The 23,069-nt window shown below is 46.9% G+C and overlaps 1 protein-coding gene across 1 annotated transcript in view; it reads right to left on the bottom strand.

Annotated features, from left to right (window-relative positions):
* The window catches only part of TRPV1 (transient receptor potential cation channel subfamily V member 1), a 32,330-nt gene extending 9,643 nt beyond the window's left edge, over positions 1–22,687 (bottom strand). Inside the window, exons 1-14 of the mRNA XM_032399102.1 lie at positions 22,401–22,687; positions 21,439–21,605; positions 21,210–21,362; positions 20,586–20,726; positions 20,140–20,438; positions 19,395–19,574; positions 17,277–17,435; positions 15,535–15,630; positions 13,934–14,004; positions 9,136–9,301; positions 8,639–8,705; positions 5,659–5,981; positions 4,081–4,208; positions 3,399–3,514 (exon numbers count right to left, since the gene is read on the bottom strand). Of these exons, the coding sequence (XP_032254993.1) occupies positions 3,399–3,514; positions 4,081–4,208; positions 5,659–5,981; positions 8,639–8,705; positions 9,136–9,301; positions 13,934–14,004; positions 15,535–15,630; positions 17,277–17,435; positions 19,395–19,574; positions 20,140–20,438; positions 20,586–20,726; positions 21,210–21,362; positions 21,439–21,605; positions 22,401–22,687 (2,353 nt within the window). The remainder of the gene's footprint in view (positions 1–3,398; positions 3,515–4,080; positions 4,209–5,658; positions 5,982–8,638; positions 8,706–9,135; positions 9,302–13,933; positions 14,005–15,534; positions 15,631–17,276; positions 17,436–19,394; positions 19,575–20,139; positions 20,439–20,585; positions 20,727–21,209; positions 21,363–21,438; positions 21,606–22,400) is intronic.
* Positions 22,688–23,069: the final 382 nt, after the last annotated feature.

The following is a 23,069-nucleotide window of genomic DNA, read 5'->3' as shown; positions in this document are numbered from 1 at the left end:
AAGAATTCCTCATATCAGTGAGGTCATATGATACATGTCTTTCTCTGTTTGACTTATTTCGCTCAGCATAATACCCTCCAGTTCCATCCACGTCGTTGCAAATGGCAAGATCTCATTCCTTTTGATGGCTGCATAATATTCCATTGTATATATATACCACATCTTCTTTATCCATTGATATGAGGAATTCTTAATCTCAGGAAACAAACTGAGGGTTGCTGGAGTGGGGGTTGGGGTGGGAGGGATGGGATGGCTGGGTGATAGACACTGGGGAGGGTATGTGCTATGGTGAGCGCTGTGAACTGTGTAAGACTGTTGAATCACAGACCTGTACCTCTGAAACAAATAATACATTATATGTTAAAAAAAAAGAAGAAGAACATAGTAAGAAGGGAAAAATGAAGGGGGGGAATCGGAGGGGGAGATGAACCACGAGAGACTATGGACTCTGAGAAACAAACTGAGGGTTCTAGAGGGGAGGGGGGTGGGAGGATGGGTAGCCTGGTGATGGGTATTAAAGAGGGCACGTTCTGCATGGAGCACAGGGTGTTATACACAAACAATGAATCATGGAACACTACATCAAAAACTAATGATGTAATGTATGGTAATTAACATAACATAATAAAATTAAAAAAAAAAGAAATCCAAGGGAGAAAAAAAAATCAATGTAAAAATGGTAGGGATATGGAGGTTCCTCAAAAAGTTGAAAATAGAGCTACCATATGATCCAGCAATTGCACTACTGGGTATTTACCCCAAAGATACAAAAGTAGGGACCCGAAAGGCTACGTGCACCCCGATGTTTATAGCAGCAATGTCCACAATAGCCAAACTGTGGAAAGAGCCAAGATGTCCATCAACAGATGAATGGATAAAGAAGGTGTGGTATATATATACAATGGAATATTATGCAGCCATCAAAAGGAATGAGATCTTGCCATTTGCAACGACATGGATGGAACTGGAGGGTATTATGCTGAGCGAAATAAGTCAAACAGAGAAAAACATGTATCATATGACCTCACCGATATGAGGAATTCTTAATCTCAGGAAACAAACTGAGGGTTGCTGGAGTGGGGGGTGGGGTGGGAGGGATGGGGTGACTGGGTGATGGACACTGGGGAGGGTATGTGCTCTGGTAAGCGCTGTGAATTGTGCAAGACTGTTGAATCTCAGATCTGTACCTCAGAAACAAATAATGCAATATATGTTAAGGAAAAAAAAAAGAAGAAGATAGCAGGAGTGGAAGAATGAAGGGGGGGAAATCGGAGGGGTAGACGAACCATGAGAGACGATGGACTCTGAAAAACAAACTGAAGGTTCTAGAGGGGAGGGGGGTGGGAGGATGGGTTAGCCTGGTGATGGGTATTGAGGAGGGCACGTTCTGCATGGAGCACTGGGTGTTATGCACAAACAATGAATCATGGAACACTACATCTAAAACTAATGATGTAATGTATGGGGATTAACATAACAATAAAAAAATTGAAAAAATAAATAAATAAATAAAAATGGTAGGGAACTAAAACTACAGAACTCTTACAAAAAAACATAGGGGAAAATCTTCAAGACATTGGATTTGGTGATAATTTCTTACATATTACACCACAAGAATAGGCAATAAAAGAAAAGAATAGATAAATTGAGCTTCATCAAAATAAAAACTTTCATATCAAATGACAACTCACAGAATAGAAGAAAACACTGGCAGATGATATGCCTGCTAAGGATCAATACCCAAAGGTATAAAGAACTTTTATAACTCAGCAACAACAAAACAAATTTTTAAATGGGCCAATTGCTCTAATAGGCATTTCTCCAAAGAGTACCTATAATGACAAATGAGCGTATGAAAAGATATTCAAAATCTAGTCATTAGGGAAATGCAAATCAAAACCACAATGAGATACAACTTCACATCCATTACAATGGCTACAACCACCACCACCACAAAACCCCAGAAAACAGCAAGTGTTGGTGAGGATGTGGAACCCTCATGTATTGCTGGTGGGAATGTACAGAAATACAGCTGCTTTAGAAAACAGTTTGGCAGTTCCTTAAAAAGTTAAACATAGAATGATCATATGACCCAGCAGTTTCATTTCTATCCAAAAGAACTGAAGCATCCGACTCTCGATTTCAGCTCAGGTCTTGATCTCAGGGTCATGAGATTGAGCCCCTCGTTGTCGGGCTCCACGCTGGGTGTGGAGCCTGCTTAAGATTCTCTCTCTCCCTCTGCCCCTCCCCGCTTCTGCCTCTCTATAAATTAATTAATTAATTAATAATAAAAAACTGAAGGCAGTGAGTCAAACAGAATTGTGTAGATCAATGTTCGTAGCATTATTCACAACAGCCAAAAAGTTGGACACAATCCTGGCGTTGATTGAACAGGTGAATAGTAAATAAAACATGGTATATACCTACACTGGAATATCACTGAGCCAGACACAAAATGTGAGTTCCACTTATACTGAGGTATCTACCCTAGGCAAAACCACAGAGACAGAAGGTAGAATAGAGGTTACCAGGGGCTGGCGGGAGGGAGAAATAGGAGTAATTGTTCAATAGGTACAGTTCCTGTTTGAAATAATGAAAATGTTTTGGAAATAGATAGTGGTGAAGGTTGCACAACACTGTGGATGCAATTAACACCAATGAATTGTACACTTAAAAAATGATTAAAATGGCAACTTTTGTATTATACATATTTTACCACAATTTTCTAAAAGCTAAAAACAAAGAATCAGTGCAGAATTGTAATTATAACTCAAAATCTGTTCAATACAAACTAGGTTTGCTTCATTTTTAAGTAAATGTTCTCAATTAGACCTTTAATTTAACACGTACTATTAAATGTTTACCATGAACTGTTAAAGGACTTTTTTTTTCTGGTGGTGATTTTCTGCAGAGCATTTCTGCTCAAGGTATATCTACCCTCTACTCTCCCCATGCTTCCTCCGCCTGCCTGGATGTGTTCCTGCAAGGGGAGTTTTTGCCTGCACCTGCTTGTGCCCGGAGGCCTCACAGAGCGGAATGTGACACTGGGTATGAGCAACGGGAGGAGAAGACAGGGCAGCCCACAACAAGGCCAGCTGTCCCAGATGGCTGTACACGGGACAAAGGGCTTCCGCTGGGGCACCTGAGGACAGGTGCCTGGGCCAGGGTGCTGGCAGAGCTGGTGAGCGTGGGCATGTGTCACAGTCGGCTGTGCAGGAAGGTGTGAGAGTACACAGAGTGCCTGCGACTGAGTGTGTGCAGGCGCCTGACCCTTGGGGCTGTCCCAGCATCCAGGCTGGGGGGTGAAGAGGGCCTGCAAGGAGCAAGGACCCCCCAGGGCTTCACCTGCCCAACATCAGGCCACCTCCATGCCACAGCACCCTTCCCTCACACCTCACCTCTGCCTGACCGCAGGGAGAAGCTCAGGGTGCGCTTGATGCCCTCACAGTTGCCCGGGTCTTCATTGATGATACCTACATTGGTGTTCCAGGTGGTCCAGTTGACCTCATCCACCCTGCAGGGCAAGGAGACAAGGGAGCTAGGAGCTGAGGGCCTAAAAGCCATGCCTAGCTTCCCAGGTTGAGGGCTTAGTGCCACAGGCCAATCCCAAGAAGCCCATAGACCAGGATCGGGAGACATAGCTGGTAGGGGGAGGGCTGAGAGGGGCCTGCTTTTTGGACACCACCCCCAAAGCTGTGTTCTCGGACCACATCATGAAGCCCAGGGACTTTAAATGCTGGATTCCTGGTTCTGACCCTGATCACTGGATGACCCCTTTTGGACACCTCACTTTCCAGTAGGTCTCCTATGCCCACAGTAAGTCCCTGATGCCCACAGCTGAGCCTTGGGGTAGCCCTTGTACCTACCTACAGCTGGCCTTGGGAGAGTCCCCTATGTTCATGACTGGTCCCACGAAGCCCTGAGACAGGTTTCTCTATCCACAGCTGGCTCTAGGTGAGTCCCCTATGCCCACAAAGCCCCAGAATGGCCTCTGTACCCATAGCTGGCTCGGGGTAGATCCCTGATATCTATAAGTAAGCCCCTGAGCTCCCTAAGTTTGATTTCTTGCCTGGGCATTACCTGAAACACCACCTGTAGTCATCCTTGCCGTCAGGTGTGTACCCCACTTGCAACAGCTTGCCTGAGCGGAAGGCCTTCCTCATACACTTAAGGAAGCTCTTCTCCGTGTCCAGGATGGTGATAGCTCTCTGTGAGAAGACACAGAGAGCAGAGGGGCAGAGGGCTCATCCCGGGGCTTCCCTTGGCTGCCAGTGGGGCTTCCAAGATCAGCCTCTCCAGAGTTTCTCCCAGCCCCCGTGCCCCTAAGCTAAACCCCAGGGCCTTCTATATCAGGCTTGTTTCTGTAGCCTGGCAGGTGCACAGTCCAAGCTCAGCCTATCCAGCCCAGACCTGCCCAGGCACTGCTGGTGCCTGCTAGCTCGGGTCGGGGCAGGGCCTCCCATGAGTGATGTGGAGTGTCCAGCCCCGGACTCTTCCCCGAAGTGCTCACAAAGGGGCAGATAGTGTAGTAGCTAAGAGCAGGGCCACAAGATGGGACCGCTTGGCTTGAATACTGACTGTGCTACTTACCACAGATAGTCCCCAACTTACGATGGTTCAACTTAATGATTTTCAACTTTACGATGGTGTGAAAGCAATACGCATTCAGCAGAAACCATACTTCAAGTTTTGAATGTGGATCTTTTCCCAGGCTAGCAAAATACGGTACAATCCTCTCTCGTGATGCTGGGCATTCCCAGTCAGCCATGCGATCACAACGGTCAACAACCAGTACACTTACAACCACTCTGTACCCATACAACCATTCTGTTTCTCACTTTTATTATAGTATTCAATAAATTTCATAAGATGTCCGACACTTTATTATAAAATAGGCTTTGTGTTAGATGATTTTGCCTAACTGTAGCCTAATGTTAAGTGTTCTAAGCACATTTAAGGTAGTCCAGGCTAAGCTGTGATGTTCAGTAAGATGGGTGTATTAAACGCATTTTTAAATTATGGTGGTTTATCGGAATGTAACCCCATTGTAGGTTGCGGAAGATCTGTAGTTACCTTGGACACAGATACCTAACTTCTCTAGGCCTCAGTGCCTTTATCCAAAAGTGGGAACAGTAATGGTAGCCACTTGATAGCATTGTTGTGAGAATTAAATGAGAGGATGTAACACACTTAGAACAATACATGGTATATAGAGTCAATGCTACTTAATAAGAATGACACTTTTATTATTAGGTGGGAGGGTAGATGTGGACCAGGGGCCTCAAAAATGCAGCTGTTAGGGCTCACCCCATTCTAGCTGCTGCCCCCAAGTCTGGTGTCTGGTGCCCACCCTAGACCAAGCTCCTGTGAGGTGGGCACCCCATGGGGCTGAGCCCTCCATCTCCTGACCCTGGGGACTGCCCAGCCACAGTAAGCACATGCTGTGAACACCAGTTGGGGATGCTTGGGAGGGAAACCCTGAAGGAGGGCCCAGAAGGGAGTCGACTGGGGGAGAGATGCTGCTGCTTGATCCCCCAGGGCTGCCTGGGCTCTCTGCCCTTCCTCAAACCCTGCAGGAGCTCACACACCTAGCTGTGTTAAGCAGCAAACAGAGCTGCAGACAGCCTCCTGCTGCGCACACCCCACCCACTGACCCACCTGTAGCTTCCAGATGTTCTTGCTCTCCTGCGCGATCTTGTTGACAGTCTCACCCATAAGGGCAATGAGCATGTTGAGCAGAAGGATATAGGTGAGAATCACATAGGCCAGCAACAAGATGATGAAGACAGCCTTGAAGTCATAGTTCTCGGTGAACTCCAGGTCGCCCATACCAATGGTGAACTTGAACAGCTCCAGACACGTGGAGTACAGGCTGTTGTAGGAGCTGTCGGGTGGCCGGCAGCCAGGCCCTCGCCACCTGTGCGATGTGGACTCAGCCGGCACAGAGTTATTCTTCCCATCCTCAATCAGTGTCACCACCGCTACAGGGCATGGAGAGGGACAGGTGCAGCTGGATGGAAGCCAAGACAGATCCACCAACAGACATACCCCATATCTCAGGATGGGTCTGCAGCAGGAATGCTGCTTGGCCATGGGACACTTTTTTGTGAATTTAAAAACAGAAAAACAACCCTCTTCTTCAGAACTATCAGCAAACTGTTGTAGTATAGTTGATCCTTGAACAACATGTGTTTGAACTGCATGAGTCTACTTATACACAGAATTTTTTCAATAAACACAGTATAGTACTGTAAATGTATTTTCTGTATGATTTTATTAATAACATTTTCTTTTCTCTAACTTACTTTATTATAAGAATACAGTATATAATATATAATATACAAAATATGTGTTAATTAACGGTTTATGTTATTGGTAAGGCTTCTGATCAGCAGTGGGCTATTATTAAGTTTTGAGGGCGTCAAAAGTTATTTACAGATTTTTGACTGTGCAGGGAATTGGTGTTCCTAATCCCCATGTTGTTCAAGGGCCAACTGTATACTGTTCTGTTACAATAAGAACTTTATCATCCTCCGCTAGGAGAAAACTGTTAAAATAAATATGCAAATCTATATATACAATGTGAATACAGTCACCTTTGTGCAGCACACAACCTGCCTAACTTTACATATCAGTTCTGAATCCATACCCAGCTTCTCAATCACCCCCTGTCTGCCTGTACCCCTTAGAGGGTGACCCAGAGCCAGCTCATTCCAGAATGATAGGGACTAAGCAGCTCAGAGCAGAAGAGTCTCTTGCTGCTTGCTACACCTTTCTTTGGGAAATATAATCTGGAGCCTGAGAGCTTCTCTAACAGTTGTGCCCCACGGTTACTGTGTATCCGGTATCCATTAACCCACTTCCTGTGGGGACCGACAGACTGGGTGCCAGAGCCCACACCCACCCCTGTCAGTCAAAGCTCCTAGTCAAAGCTGTCCATAACTCTGAGACAGAGATTCCAAAACAGGCCGTGGGGTGGGGACAGGGGAGGGTGTGCATATGAACCACGTAACTGCAGGACTCAGATGAGGATCAAAGCAGAACCAGGTGTCCGGAAATGCTGTGCGTGTGTCAGAAGGGCACAGGAACCAGCTTGGAGAGGCCCCAAGTAAATATGATTACTCAGACAATCTCAGCGTCAAGATAGGTGGTAATAGTAAAGATTATGACCCATTTAACAAAGTGAGAATCCACGAAAAAGAAACAAAACCAGAAAAGAATCTGTGAGGCCATGCTGATGTAAATAATAAATGAATGTAGGAGAATGGAAAGCTCCTCCCTACAATAGAATACCAGCTAATAAATGTCGAAGGGATGACGGAGTTAGAAAATTGTCGTCTAGCAACTATTAGGATTAAGTGATTCAAGTGAGAATCATCAGTGGATGTTAAAACTACCAGTCGAAAGTTTGATGAGAAATAGGATATCTACCTAGTCTCAAAGCATCTCCTCACAAATTACTTATTGATTCCAAAGGGAAAGGTAATTACTTGACAGTAATCTAGCAGACCTGTCAAAACCAAGTAATTAAAGCTAACATCACCAGAAATGGACTAAACAAACATTGTGGGACTCCTGATACAATGCACTGAGGAAGACACACATTACTTCCTTGACATTCTGATAAAAAAATGCATACCTGAATCTAACTGTGAGGAAACATCAGACAAACTCAAATTGAGAGACATTGTAAAAACTAGCCTTTACTCATTAAAAATGTTAAGGTCACAAAAAATAAGGAAAAACTGAGGAACCACTCCAGATTAAAGAAACCAAAGAGACATGACAACTGAATGTAATTCCTGATCTGGGATTTTCATTTCTCTAAAGGACGTTATTAGGACAATTGGTGAAATCTGAATAAGTTTGGTAGATTAGCTAATAGTACTGTATTGATGTTTATTTCCCTATTTTGATCATTATACATTGTTTATGTAAGAAAATATTCTTGTTTTTAGGAAATGCAGGCTTTATCCAGTGGTAAAGGGCTGATCATGTCTGCAGCTTACTTTTTTTCTTTTTAAGTATGGTGGTGGTGGTGGTGTGCATGTGCTCATGTGTGTGTGTGTGTGTGTGTGTGTGTGTACCAGGGAGAGAATGTGATTTTAAAATGTGGTAAAATTTGGGATAATAAGTAAAGAAGTTATTTGCATTATTTACAAGTTTTCTGAAAGTCTGAAATAATGTCAAAATTAAAATTTAAAAAGGGGCACCTGGGTGGCTCAGTTAAGTGTCAATTCCTGATTATAGCTCAAGTCATGGTCACAGGGTTGTGAGTCAGGCTCTGCGCTAGGCATGGAGCCTGCTTAAGAGTCTCTCTCCCCCTCTCCCTCTGCCCCTCTCCCTCTCTCTCAATTAATTAATTAATTAATTAAAAATAAAAAGTTTAAAAAAATAAGCCAAAATGCAGCTATACTTTAGGCAAGCAGCATTTCATACCTCTAAAATTGCTTACAATGTTTTATGAATTACATTTCCAGGTTCTCCTGCTCATTTCTCTGTGTTTTTTATTTTCCAGCTCTGTCACCTGCAGATACACACCCCAGCGGGCCTCTCCCCACCCAGCCCCTGCAGAGTCCTCAGGAAGCTGAGGTGAGCAGGATCTCTGCCCACCACCAGCCCTGAGCAAGCCCATTACCTGTGGAAAACCCGAACAAGAAAACAAGGTAGACAAACATGAAGCGACACAGGTCTCTCAGGATCATCTGCAGGAGAGAGCAGGCTTGTCAGAACCGAGTCCAGTCCCAGACAAGGCCAAGGGAAGGGTCAGGACTATGTCAGCCTGGGGGTTAATCTTGAGCCCAAGTAGAACTGGAGAACATGCAGGAGGGTTTGGTTTGGTGGTTTTCAGTTCTGGGGTCATACGGACGTCACCCACAACTCCCCCCTCCTTGGCCTTTGTTCTGGTGGGAGATGGGGGCCTGGTATGTAAAGGGGTCAAGTTTCAGCGGAGCCCCCAAACCTGGGTCAGGGCCAGATAGCCTGATTCTTGAGGAATTAGCTGGGAAAGTGGGTCCTGAACTAAACCAACACCTCCCCAGACATTACAGAGGATGGACAGTTTGTAGACCATGTCCCACACACCCATGGTATAGACGGGCTCTGTGGAGAAACTGCTTGGACACTGGCACCCACCTTCTCAATCATAACAGCATAGATGCCCATCTGCTGGAAGCCGCGGGTGTAGTAGAGCATGTTGGTCCAGCCCATGGCCAGGGAGAACACCATGGAGGCCACGTACTCCTTGTGGTGGGAGAAGTACAGCACCACGGTCCCCAGCATGAACAGTGACTGCACAAAACTGAAGGTGGAGGGATAGGAAGCTCTGTCTGTGAGCACCCAGAAGACCTGGCACCCCTCAGAAGCACAGACCACAGGCTGTGGTAGGAGCCAGGGTTGGCTGTCCTGCCTCCTTTAGCCAGTGGGAGCAACAGCAACCCCAAGAGGGCAAAAGTTGGTTAGGGGGGGTGCAAAATCTTACTCTCTTTTTGTAGAAAGCACAAATATTAACGCAGTACATAGACAACTATACAGTATATTTGTGGTACTAGATTTCATGGAAGGGGCAATTAGGAAAAAAACATCTAAAAAGGCAATAATGAAAAAAGGCTGACTTTATCAGTAAGGAGGGGCAGGCCATGCTCTCCTGAAAAATCACAGTGGAGTCTGCAGGTCACACCCTCAAACTCAGAAGCAGAGCCAGGGAAGATGTCCCTCAGCAACTTGGCCTGCTGAGGGCTACCTAAGTAGGATCCATGGATAAGGTAGAGTAAATCTGATAATCCTATGTCAGAGTCTGCCCAGGGCTCCCTTCTTTACATATTCATCCCAGGTCTCCTGTTCATCACAGCCTCCTCCTGAAAGTTCCCCCAGCTACCTTTACACTATAGACCACACTGACCACCTCAACTCCCATTGGTAGGAGAGAACCCAGCAAAAAGCACTGATGTGAGTTTACTGCAAATTGATGTCAGTAGACTGGCTCATCAATTCTGCTGCAAAGGAAAACTATTCATCTGTATTTGCAGAACTTTATTCCTCTGTATTTGCAGAACCTTAGCCAAGATAAGAACTGACACCAGTTGAGATAGGTAAAGAGTTGCCTTGGGTGGCAAATGGAGCCCCCACATATGAATTTGGGAAGCAGTGGACAAATGAAAACTGACTTAGCAGATGCAACAAAACCAAATCCAAATCTGTAGGGGGGAAAGTCTCAAAAGGCTTAGGGACTGCTGGAGGAGAGATGAAGAGACCTAAAATAAGGAAGAGTGGAGGTTTTGTCTCTGAAGAAGATAAAACAGAGGATCTTTGGACCCACTTTCATCAAACAACAGTGAAAGCATTGGTATTTTACCAAAAGCAGGAGACTATATGATTTTTATATAATACAGATTACAGAAATCCCTCTTTTCCACTCAGTTCTCAGAAATCTGGCAACCAGACTTCTTCCCTCCAAGTAGAAAATTGAAAAGATACAATCGACTAACTTTGGATATTCTTCAATAAAGAGCTTACATAGACTAGTTTATAGTGAAGCTCAAAATTGATAAGCCCTATTCACGCATTAAGAGCTTCTAGGGGCACCTGGGTGGCTCAGTCAATTAAGTGTCTGCCTTCGGCTCTGGTCATGATCCTGGTGTCCTGCGATTAAGCCCCGCTTTGGGCTCCCTGTTCAGTAGGGAGCTTGCTTCTCCCTCTCCCTTACTGCTCCCCCCACTTGTGCTTTCTCTCACTCTCTCTCCTGCTCTCTGTCAAATAAATAAATAAAATCTTTTTAAAAAATTTTAAAAAGAGCTTCCAACCAGCTTTTCAGTCTTCCACTCTTACCCATGAGCAGCCAGCAAAAATTTCCAAATATCCTCTAACATGAAAGATAGAGCAAAACAAGAAAATGGGAAACAACAACTTGGAGAAAATAAAACCTATGCAAAAAGAAAAAATTTACCAAAAACTATTTTAACAGTCTCAGAGAGACAAAAAAAGATTGCATCAATGAAACAAGAATAGAATGCTATAAATAAGGAACAAAGAATTTTTTAAAGAGTACTTAGAAATTAAAAACATGATACAAAAAATAATAAATTCAATAGAAGTGTTGGAAATTAAAGTTGACTTGAACCTCCCAGAAAGAAGAGCCAAAGATAAAGAGATAAAACCCAAGTGGGAAAAATACAAGAACTGGTTCAGACTAGGTCAGGAAGTTCAATATATATATCATAGGGTTCCAGAAGAGAAATCAAGAAATAAAAGATATAAATTTCCAGATTGAAAGAGCCCCCTAAGTGCCCAGAACATTGGATAAAAACACATCCACATCAAGACACATCATTAAGTTTAAGAACACTAGGAACAAATGGAGGGTACTACAGATTTACAAAGAGAGAAACAAAACAAGGTCTTAAAGGAGGATCCAGGATCAGAATGGTTTTGGACTTGTCATCTATAATACTGGACGCAAGGAAACAATGGAGAAATATCTTCAAATTTTTAGAAGAATTTTATACCCAACCAAGCTATCAACCAAACATGAAAGTATAGTAGAATATTATCAGACATGCCAGATTTAAAATAAATTTTACTCCCCCCTTCCCTACTATGTGTCTTCTCTCTATGGCTAAAGGATGCCTTCCCCCCAAACAAGGGAGTGAATCAGTAAAGAGGAAGACATAAGGTTCAGAAAATAAGGGATTCAAATCAGGAGAGAGGTGAAAGGGATCTCCAAGGTGCTAGTGAAGGGATAACACCTTGGATGTATACGTGGCAGCAATGAGACTCAAGAACCAGGTATGGAAAGCTGTCATCACTGTGTTCTCTACCATAAGACCATCCTTTTCACCAGATGACAATACTGAAGGATGTGCTCAAACAAAACAAGGAGGAAAATCAAGAAAGAGACAAGAAGTCTAACCCAGGAGGAAAGCAGTGAGTATCCCAAGGCTGGCAGCAAAGAGGAGTCCCAGGATGACAGCTAAGCAGCAGGCCCAGAGAGCAACCAGCTCAGTTAGAAACAGAGGACAGCACTTCAGGAGGAAATCTCTCAAGGAAAAAAAGAAAAGGAGCAGGGGATTCCGATCATATAATTTAGGTGACTGATTTTGAGAAAAATTGTACTGAGAGACTTCAAGATGTGTGGGACGAGTTAACAGTGGATACAAATAAAACTAAACAAATAAAAACAAGACAATTACTAACTTTAGGAGAAACAGGAAAAAAAGAAATATAGTATATCATGAAGCTTGACTGTGATTACTACATGTAGAGACGTAAGAACATAAATTACTCAATATCCAGGAAAACAAAAATTACTATGAACCATATTAGAAGGCTAGAGGAGTGGAAGCAGAAAGGAAGGAAGTACAAAGATGCTAAATCGTCATCTACTGGGTGAGTAAACATCAGAAGAAAGTTACGAGAATGAAAAGTGATTGTCCCTGGGAGGGAGGAATGCAAGGAATGGGAAGGGTTAAGATGAGGGACTCATATCCTGGCTATAAGCTTTTTAGTGCTCTTCAGTGTTTCCCTATGTGCATGGGTAGCTTTGAAAAATTAAAATAAAATAAATTTCTAACCTGCCTACAATGGGTATTCCTAGAAATAGAATCAAGTTTATTGGCACAATGCTATGTAGGAGAATATTGCTTCTCTTAGTAAAGCAAACCAGCATTGCACTAACTCTACAGATCCTGTTCTTTGGGGTTAAAGTGTAAGTATCTCAGAGAAAGACAAATACCATACGATTTCACTCATATGTAGAATTTAAGAAACAAAATAGATGAACATAGGGGCAGGGAAGGAAAAATAAAATAAGATGAAAATTGAGAGGGCAGCAAGCTGTAAGAGATGCTGAACTCTAGGAAACAAACTGAGGGTTGCTGGAGGGAAGGTGGGTGGGGGGAAGGGGTAATTAATTGGGTGATGGGCATTAAGGAAGGCACTTGATGTAATGAGCACTGGGTGTTATATGCAACTGATGAATCACTAAATTTGACCCCTGAAACCAATAAAAAACAAAACAAAATAAAAGTGTAAGCATCTCAAGATTATAGTAAAAGGATGGGGTTTGTGAGTCTTAGGGACAAGCTAGCTACAATTGGATGAGAATCAACTCCTTGCATTTGCCAGGAATAAAGAAAGAGGCCTCAGGAATGAGGGAAACCTGGAGATCAGAGTAAAGTCCATAGAAGAGATCCTAGGAGAAGAATCCATCCCCATCTGAAGACCCCCTCTGTATCCTGGGTCTTGCAAGGAAACTTCCTAAGGTTCCAGTTTATTTTGTGAAGGAAGGAGGTTCTCAGTGACAACCACATTGTTTTATAACTCTGTTTTTGCTCATCTGTCTCCCCATAAAGCAGTGTACCTCCCCAAGTGGGGGGCATTTGTCAATATCTGGATACATTTTTGGCTGTCAAGACTGGGGGACATCTGGAAGGTAGAGGCCAGGGATGCTGCTAAACATTCTACAATGCACAGGACAGCCCCCACAGCAAAGAGGCATCCAGTCCAAAATGTCCACAGTGCCAAGGCTGAGAAACCCTGCCTTAAAGATTGGAAATTCCTTGAAGATAGGAATCATATCTGTTTCATCTCAGTATCCCAGTGCCAACTCAGTGAATGCCAAATGGTCGGACGAATGTATGAAAAAAATGACCAGGAGCGTTCCGACTGTAACTCAGACCCCAAGCCACACAAGCCAAGCCCGGTCATTCCCTAGCACCTGGTGCATATCTGACATAGAGAAGAGCCTCAGCATCCACTCACTCAACACACATTTACTGAGGGCCTTCCATCGTTCATTCAACACGTTTGTGAGGTCCTACTATGTTCCAGGCCCAGCACATGTAAAAGGATGGGTGAGAACGGAGGGCTCTAATCTTAGGACGGGGCCAGAAGATGCTGTGTGCTGCTGAGGCATGAGAGTCAAAAGGTCACGTACAAAAGCATCTCACTGTAGCTGTCCACAAACAAGGTCTTCATTGATGGCCGCCTCTGCAGGAAATATTGAATCTGTAGGCAAACAGAGAGAGTGAGATCCCAGGAAAGGCTACATGGTGAACACTTGCAATGTTCCCTAAAGAGCCTACAATGGAACACAGGAGTGCATCAGAGCAGAGACTCTGAAGAGGGTAGAACAGTGAGGCTAACAGGTAATGTTATGTAACTCAGTTGGGAGAGATTTTTAAAAATAGAGAGTGGAATTACAACTATAGCTAGAAATAAAGACAGGAAGGAAAAGCATCAAAATATTATTAATTGCTGTGTTTGAATGATGAGATGGAGAGATTTTTTTCTCCTTCTTAATATGTGCATTTTTTCCTAGTTTTCTCTAAGAACTGTGCATTAGAGTAAAAATTTAATCAGCCTCCACTGACCTAAATCCCCAGACTAGGCGGGGCTCTCCACTCCCTGAAATCATTCTGACTGATGCCCACAGTGAGTGCTGGTGGCTAGGAGATCCTCTCCCGGACACGCACACACTCCACTCCCTCCCACCGGTTAATCCTGCTTGCCGAGAGTGCTTTTTGCCCACTACAACTTGCTACTGTGGCTTTGTATTTTATTATAATGGAAAATACGAGTGCAAAATAAAGATAGTTGCTTCTGTGAAGACAGAGTCCAATGATTTGGAAAGACTCCTTAATGGTGAGTCACTAAGAAAAATTGGGTGTAGCTTAGATCAAAAAGATTAAGGGGAAAAAAATCACAATAATCTCCAATTATTTGTAACAACGTAACCTGTAACAGTGGTCCCAATTTCAAAGAAAAGACTGTTCGTATGTTAGAAAAATTGCCAAAGAATATGCATGTATTTTCAGGTAAAATAAAATGATACCAGTATATGTGTAAACTTCTTTCATTATTTTGAACTTTAACAGACTGTTTGGATTAATTGAACAACTACCAGTCATGATCCTGTCACTTAAGACGCTTCCATTCTACTTCTGTAATTAAATATTACAGTTGATCCTTGAACAGCATGGTTTTGAACTGTGAGGGACCACTTACATGCAGTTTTGTTGTTGTTGTTGTTGTTTTTGGTAAATACAGTACAGTACTGTAAATGTATTTTCTCTTCCTTATGATTTTCTTAATAACATTTTCTTTTCTCTAGCTTACTTTATTGTAAGAATGTAGTACACAATACATATATCATACAGAATATGTGTTAATTGACTGTTTATGTTATTGGTAAGGCTCCCAGTCAATAGTGGGCTATTAGTAGTTAAATTTGGGGGAAGTCAAAAGTTATATGCAGATTTTTGATTGTGGAGGCAGTTGGCGCACCTAACCCCTGCAGTGTTCAAGGGTCAATTGTACATTCAGTGAGGGGTCCTGACTGTCTTCGAACGTGACTACCCTGGGCCTGCAGGAACCCACTGGGCAGACCCTCAACCCCCAGTCGTGAATGCTTGGAGGGCTCTCATCTTCACCTGTGTATCTCTCCCATGAATTAAAGAGTGAGTGAGCAATGAGTGAGTCTCTTGGCTTTTTGTTTTGGTGATAATGGAAACTCACAGTGTGGGAAGGAATGCTTACCCCTCGGAAAAAAAAGTAGACTCCCCCTGATACAGAAAGAATCTCGCCAGTGACTCGGAAATAGTCCCCAACGGTGTGTTTCAGCTTATAGGGAGGCTGCAAGGTGCAGAGAAGTTAGTGACTCCATTCACTTATTTATTCACTCAACAAACATTTACCAAGCCCTGCGATTGAGAGTCAGCCCCTGCCCAAGAGGCTCACCCTCTATCAAGAGAGAGGCATAGGGGTGCCTGAGTGGCTCAGTTGTTAAGCGTCTGCCTTCGGCTCAGGTCATGGTCCCAGGGTCCTGGGATCGAGCCCTGCTCAGCAGGAGGCCTGCTTCTCCCTCTCCCACTCCCCCTGCTAGTGTTCCCTCTCTCGCTATATCTCTCTGTCAAATAAATAAATAAAATCTAAAAAAAGAGAGAGGCATAATTAAAGACCATGCATTATTGGGGACAATTGCAAGGAGGCCCCTCTGTGGGACCCGATTCCCCAAGCGGCAGCCCCTAGGTGCCAGGCAGAGCATCCTCACCGTGCTGTGCTACCTCCCAGACAGCGTCCCGGCCCGGAGCTCTGCCGAGACGGGCCTGATGGCGTAGCTGCAGATACTCCTACAGACTCAATGCCATGTGCTTCCCGCTGCTCCCACAGCCACGCTGGGCCCCTGTCAAGGCTGCCCGCGGATGGCGGGAGGTGGGACGTCCCCCACACTGTGTCATCCTTGTGTCTCCGACACTTTCCTGGGGTGGGTTTCCTTTCTGCCGGCCATCGGTGGTTTGTAAACACTGCTTCACTAGCTTGTCTTATTAGCATGTTTCTCTTTTCTCATAAAATGAAATTATTAAATGGCCCTACTAGGTGGATAGAAACCAGGTTCTACCTAACTTGGAAGTGGAATTTTAAATCAAATTTATAAGCAAGGCACCCTGGAAATAAAGGCAACAAAGTAAGTGCTTCGGTATCGAATAGAAAGGATCCAATTCAGTAACTCAAAGGAGTCAATAGCTCCTGGCAAAGGAAGAAGTCTGGTCTTAAGCTGATGTGAAGGATGGCCCAGGGCCTGGCACAGAAGATGTGCTCAAGGGGCGCCTGGCTGGCTCAGTCGGTTAAACATCTGCCTTCGGCTCGGGTCATGATCCCAGGGTCCTGGGATCGAGCCCCGTGTCGGGCTCCCTGCTCAGTGGGGAGTCTGCTTCTCCCTCTGCTGCTCCCCCTGCTTGTGCTCTCTCTCTCTGTCTCTCTCTCTCTCTCTCTCTCAAATAAATAAATAAATAAAATCTTTGAAGAAAAAAAGAAGATGTGCTCAAAAGTAGACAACCAGGGAATGAAAAATGAGCGAGTGAGTGAACAAAAGTGGGCAGGTTAGCAGGATGGCAATGGGCCCAGGGCTCATGCTAGCCCATGACCCTGCAGACAGCCAACCCAAGGAAGAGCTGCTTCTGGAGCCCTAATTCCTCCATCTTTTCTAACCTGTTATCCCTCCTCTGCCATCAGGGACCTCGTAGACCACACACTCGGCCTCACAGAACCAGGAGGCTAAAGGAGGGACCGAGAAGGCTGGGGGAGGAGTGTTACCAGGACAGCCTGAGAGGTGGAGGGCTGAGCATGGGTACATAAGGAGCTCCAGGTGATCTTTTTCATCTCTCCACCAAGCTGGGAAGGAGTTCAGGGCCTGGCCTGGGCCTGGGTCTTGGGGGTCTTATAAGAATGCCCATCGCTCTCCCCACTCCCCTGTCCAGAAGCTGAGGCTCAGTCCTCACCAAGCCATCCACAGGCCTGTAGTAGGCTGCCGTGGTGAAGATGATCATATACAAGCAGTAGACGAAGAAGTTGAAGTAGAAGATGCGCTTGACAAATCTGTCCCATTTGTCCTGCAGGAGTCGGTTCAGAGGTTCCACCAAAAGCATGTCGTGGCGATTCTAAGGGGAGCAGAGAGAGATGAGGCTCACTCCCCAGCCAGAAACCACAAAATCTCATATCCAAGAGTCTCTGTTAAAGTTCCAGCTTCCCTAAGATGGATGAGCCAAAATCAGGTCATCCTAACCTTTGCAGGCCATCAAGTCCAACCCCCAGCCCAAGCTTAAGCTCCCCCAGTGAGGTCTCTGTTCAGTGACTTCTTCAATAGCTTTGGGGATAGGAATCGCCTTGCTGCCTCACACAGCCTGGGGAGAAATGGTAACTGTCAGGAAGATTTATCCTCTGGAGTAAAGTTGGTCTTCTCTGCTTTCCACCAGTTGTCCCAGTTCTGTACTCAGGGACCCCAGTACTGAATTTCTGCCCAAGAGAGCCTTCAGAGACATGAAAATGGCAGCCATGGCCCCACAGCCCTCTCCTCTCTAGGTCAAACACCCCAGCCTTTTTGGAGCCATTTCGGACATGGGCCAGCCCTCTCCAAAGCCCAGCTTCAGCGAGGCAGCCCAGATGGAGGCTGGCAGGGCGGAGCAAAGCAGGCTAGACCTCTCTCTCCCCTGAACTTTGCCCCTGTAAACACAGCCTCTGTCCTGTGAGATCCTGTGGCAGCCCCTCCTCACTGACAGCCCAGACCCACCCCCTGGGTCTGCCTCGGGGGCAGGTATCACCTTAGAAAGAATGGACAGGGAAGGTGGCCTTTCAAAGCAGAGGTCGTAGGACAGACTTTTCATTAAGTGGCCCTGGAGTCCTCATTTGGAAACAAAATAATTAAGTAAGATGCCTACCTCACACCTACACAAAAATAAATTCTAGATAAATTAAGGAACGAAACATAAAATATCTACAAAGGAGCTAAACAAAAGTATTGAAGGATATGTGTATAATCTTAAAATGGAAAAGGCCTTGCAAAGCAAGATACAAGTCACAGAAGCTATAAAGGAAAAAGACTAATTAATTTGACTCTCAAAATGAAAAACTTTTATAAGCAAATGATGCCTTACATGAAGTTAGGAGGCAAGAGACAGACTGGAAGAAAATAAAATATTTGCAACTTATGCAGTAGAGAAAGGATCAATTCATTCTATAACAAGAGCACCTACAGACCAAAAGGAATGGGGCCAACAGTCCAGTAGAAGAGATGGCTGAGGACAATGAATAGGAAATCTACCAAAGAAATATGAATGGTCAGATAACTATACGAAAAATTATCCACCTCACGTTAGTCAAGAAAATGAGAGTGAAGACATCAATAAGATAGTATTTTTGGGCCCAAGAACTTAAATTAGTTTCTGAGAAAAGATTGATGATACCCAGGTTGACAAGGACATGGGTAGATGTATACCCATTGGTGGTGGGCAAATGAATCGATGCAGTCTTTTTGGAGGATACTTGGCAGGAGCTATTAAAACGTTAAAACAGACATACTTTTTTGATTTAGCAATTCCAATTCCAGGCATCCTAGAAAAATTCCCAAACCCATGCCAAGTGGCCTGCAGCATTGTGGTAGCAAAAAACTGGAAATAACCTAAATGTCCTCCAATGGACGTTTACTCCCCATCCCTACTAGGGAACACCATGCAGCCGGAGTTTTTGAACGGAGCAGGCCCATATGTACAATATAAACTGATCTACGGACACACCAGTAAGTGAAAAAACTGCTTGTTCTACATTTTGTATAGCATGATCCCATTTATGTAAACAAAATGAAGCCACGTGTTTTTATATGGTATAAAAAGAGGGTTCTTTTTGTCTCTCTGAAATATTTATGTTTTTATGGGAAAACTAGCCTACATTATTTGTACGATGAAGGAAAACATTCAGTGGGAACAAATGGGGAGATGAGGCATCAGGGCCTAGGCCCCAGGCAGCAGGTTTCACTGATGAAAGGACAGGCAAAGCTGGATGGGGGCGGGGGCGCAGAGAGGCCAGAAGCCCGCCCTGCCCAGGCGCCACCCAGGCCCACTCACGGGGGTCTCACTGCTGCTGTAGGCGATCACCTCCAGCACCGAGTTCTTCTCACAAGTGTCGATGCAGGACAGGTCGTAGAGCGAGGAGTGCACGGGCCCGTACGCCCATTCGGTGAACTTCCTGGACAGATGCCTGCACTCAGGCTCCTGGATCTCCCTCTGGAGAATATAGGCCAAGACCTACCACAGGGATACAAGAGCCTGTGAGAGACCAGCCTGGAGCCCCGCCACGGGGGCATCCCCCCCAGGCCACCGGCTCTGCCTCAACAGTAGGTCTGCTTCCTAGGCCAGCTGGAGACCCAGCCCAGCCCCAGGAGAGCCCTCACTTCTATGCAGCAGCCTCCTGACCAACCTGCCCACTTACTCAGACCCCAGCTGTAGCCACATCAGACCCATCGTTGCCTGATCGCACTTGGCTGATCACACCCGGTCGCATCCATTTCACCCTTGGCCAACCCACCCCCACGCCCAGGCCCCAGCACCTCACTCCCACTCCGTGTCTGGCTGGTGCTGCTCAGAGGTGGAAACCGGAGAGAGCCAGGGGTGATGCCTGGCTTCTGCTCAGCATCTCACAATTCCTCTGGCTTACTCTAATAGCCCCCTACCCCCCACCCCTACAGGCTAGTATCACAGCAGCAGGGCTCTGCAGGGGGGTGACGCCAGGTGTGCAGCAAGGCAGGCAGTGCCCTCCCACAGCACCCTCGGAAGTCACGCCCCCAGCTCAGGCATGAAGCCTCCCCCGTACCCCAATTTTCCCACTCCTGGCGGCCAGAGCCAGTGGTGTCAGCCCCTTCTTGTTGGTGAGCTCCTCCAGCTTCAGTGTAGGGTGGAGCTTGGCCCCTAGGATCAGAATCTCGTTGTACATGCTCGTCACAAACTTGGTGTTGTCCGCTGTGTTGTCGGCCACCTCGACCAGCGCGTGCAGCACCGTGTTGCCCACGGAGTCCCTGGCGCTGATGTCTGCTGGCTGCCAAGAGTTCTGCAGCAGGAACTTCACAATGCCCAGCTGGTTGGTGCATGCAGCCAAGGAGAGGGGCAGCTCACCTGTGGCCAACACAGGCATATGATGGGCCCCAGGAATAGACTAGCTTGGTCCCTGGGCCACCCAGCCTCCAAATCCCTCTGTCTCCACCCCAAACCTCCCCTTAGCAATTGTCAAAAAGCCAAGTGTCTGCCATGTGGTCTCCCTACCAAAGTAGAAGCCAGGCCGCCCTTTGGTTTTCTTAAAGAAGTCCCCGTTGGCTGCAGCCTGGACGTCTGCCCCATTCTCCACCAGGAGGGTGACTAGTGCCATGTTCCGCCTCTCAATGGCAATGTGCAGGGCCGTCTGGCCTGTGGAGATGCGTGCCGTTGGCTTTGTGCTCACAGTCCTGTGCTTGGACAGGTGCAAGGGGGAAGACTTGGGCAGAAGATGCCAGATGACTCCCCCACAAAAGAGGAGAGCAGGCCGGAATGCCCAAAGGGGGCCCGGGGAGTCCCTGAGGCAGGAGTAGAGACCCCCAAGGGAACACCAGACCGGGGACTGGAGTAGTTAGAACTGCCCAACGTCAAGGAACAGTAGCAGAGAGAGTAGCCATGGCTTCCAGAGGCAAAGAACACCCAGTCCGCAGAGGGGAGGATGGGACCACCAGCACCGGGAGAAACCAAGTCCAGCAGGTGGGGGGGGCGGGAGCAAGGACCCGCTGGGAGCAGGACATGCCATCAGTGGCTGGTGCCGGGAGCAAGGAGCCGAGAGGCTTGCCCAGGCACGACAACGCCTCTGGGCTCCGGGTGTGCTTGTGGACAGAGCCGTGCCAGACCCCACCCCCTCCTCACCCTTGTAGTAACTGTCCGTGTAGCTGGCGTTGACTAAGTCCTTCAGGCTGTCCGTCTGCCGGGCAATCTCCAGGAGCAGGGGGATGGTGTCATTCTGCCCATCGTGCAGGTTGAGCATGGCTTTCAGCAGACAGGTCTTCCCTGTCTCTGGGTCTGCAAGACAAAGTGAGGGTCAGAGCAGGGCACGGCGGCCTCGGCCCCTCCCAGGAATCTGGCTGTCCGGGGCCACCTTTGAACTCGCTGTCCATGAGGTGCTTCTTGCTCCTCTGCAGGAAGAGCAGCAGGCTCTGCAGCTCCTCAGAGTTATTCTGAGCGACCGCTTCAAAGATCTTCCTGCGATCATAGAGCTTGAGGCTCTTCTCAGGTGCAGCAGTGACAGAATCCTGGGACGGCTGCCTGTGGGCCGGACAACACCTTCATCGGACTATTGTGATTTGCCCTCAGCGCTTGTCAGGGAGCACAGCGAAAGCCCAGGGCAAACCAAAACGGGGGAAAACGTGGTACAAAACCCATCCCTTAGTCTAGGGGACGGTCTGGGAAACTGATGTAACAAGGAACTGTGGAGTGCATGTGCCCTCAGTCCATCCCCACCCCGTCTGTAGGCACCATCTAGAAAGTCTTCCCTGCCCCCGCTTCCTCCAATGCCCTGGCCCCTCACTTCCCTGCTTGTTCAGCAGCTGGGGCTCTGGAGGCAGTCGCCTGGAGGGGGCTGGAGGCAGGGGTTTCAAGGGTTTGGATGGCCACTGCCAAGTGAAAAATTGTCCCCACGCTGGCCCGGAGGCTAGCTAGTAGTTAGCAGGTCACCCTCCCTGACCTGCCTTGGCGGAGGCAAGAGAGCTGGTGGGCTCCTCACTAGAACTGTTCTGCACTCTAACTAAAAGCATCCCGGCTTTGAGCTTTTCAACTGAAAGTCTAAATGTTTGGGGCTGCTGAGCATTCGAGGCCCGGACACCTACAGATCAGCCGGCAGCTAAGATCAGCATATATGCCAGCATCCATGACCATGTGTCCCAAAGCTCCTATGAGTGCAGATCCTGGGCCACAGGATTTCTGAAGGCCACCGGCTCCCTGGCTCTAGAACCTGCAGCCCAGAAGCTCGAGCACCACGTGATCTCCGTCGCTGGGGCCTTAGCCAGGTGAGCCCGTTCGGCTCCTGGTGAGGAGAGGGCCCAGGCTCCAGATACAGCTTACCTGGCAGAGGTGGGGCCGTCCTCCTGCTTCTGGATGATGACAACAGGGCTGACTGTGATGGCTGGGAAGGAGGCTGGCTGGCCTTCTTCATAAGAGCAATCCATCGGAGAAGCCTCCTCTGAGTCGCACTTCCCGAAAAGCCGGCTACGGCTCTTAGCCGTGGGGAAGAACTGGGGCTTGGCTGGAGCTGGCCTGGAATTACGGTCTCCATCCAGGGGGTCTGGGCAGGAGTCCTCTTGGGGTGGGTCCTCAGACTCCCCTGAATCTGAGCTCCCCCATTTCTTCATCCTTGCCAGATCCTTTGTGGACTAAGAGGCAGCCTGCGGGCAGCCACCAAAATCAGGTTTGTTCCCAGCTCGAGGACTACATGATTTGAGACCCCATCTGCCCTCCTTGCAAAAGCCCCTGTGAAGCAGTGCACCCCAGAGGTCCAATAGCTGTTGGCACTGGCCCCCCAGAACTGAAGCTTCCAGAGGTGCTGTACCTTCTAGCTCAGAGGCCCCAGGGGAGAGAGCAGGCCTAGCAGCCCCATGGGCATTGGGCTCAGGGGTGAATGTGCCCCCCAGCTTGGAGCCATCAGGCTCTGAAGGACTTGAATGTATTGCTCTCCTCTCTGGACCTCAGGTGCCTCAAGGGCAAGGTAGGATGGTAACCGCTGCTCTGCCTCCC

This window comes from Phoca vitulina, unplaced genomic scaffold (genome assembly GCF_004348235.1).
Source record: "Phoca vitulina isolate PV1807 unplaced genomic scaffold, GSC_HSeal_1.0 scaffold128, whole genome shotgun sequence".
Taxonomy (NCBI): Eukaryota; Metazoa; Chordata; class Mammalia; order Carnivora; family Phocidae; genus Phoca; species Phoca vitulina.
This window is presented reverse-complemented; position numbering and strand designations above follow the sequence as displayed.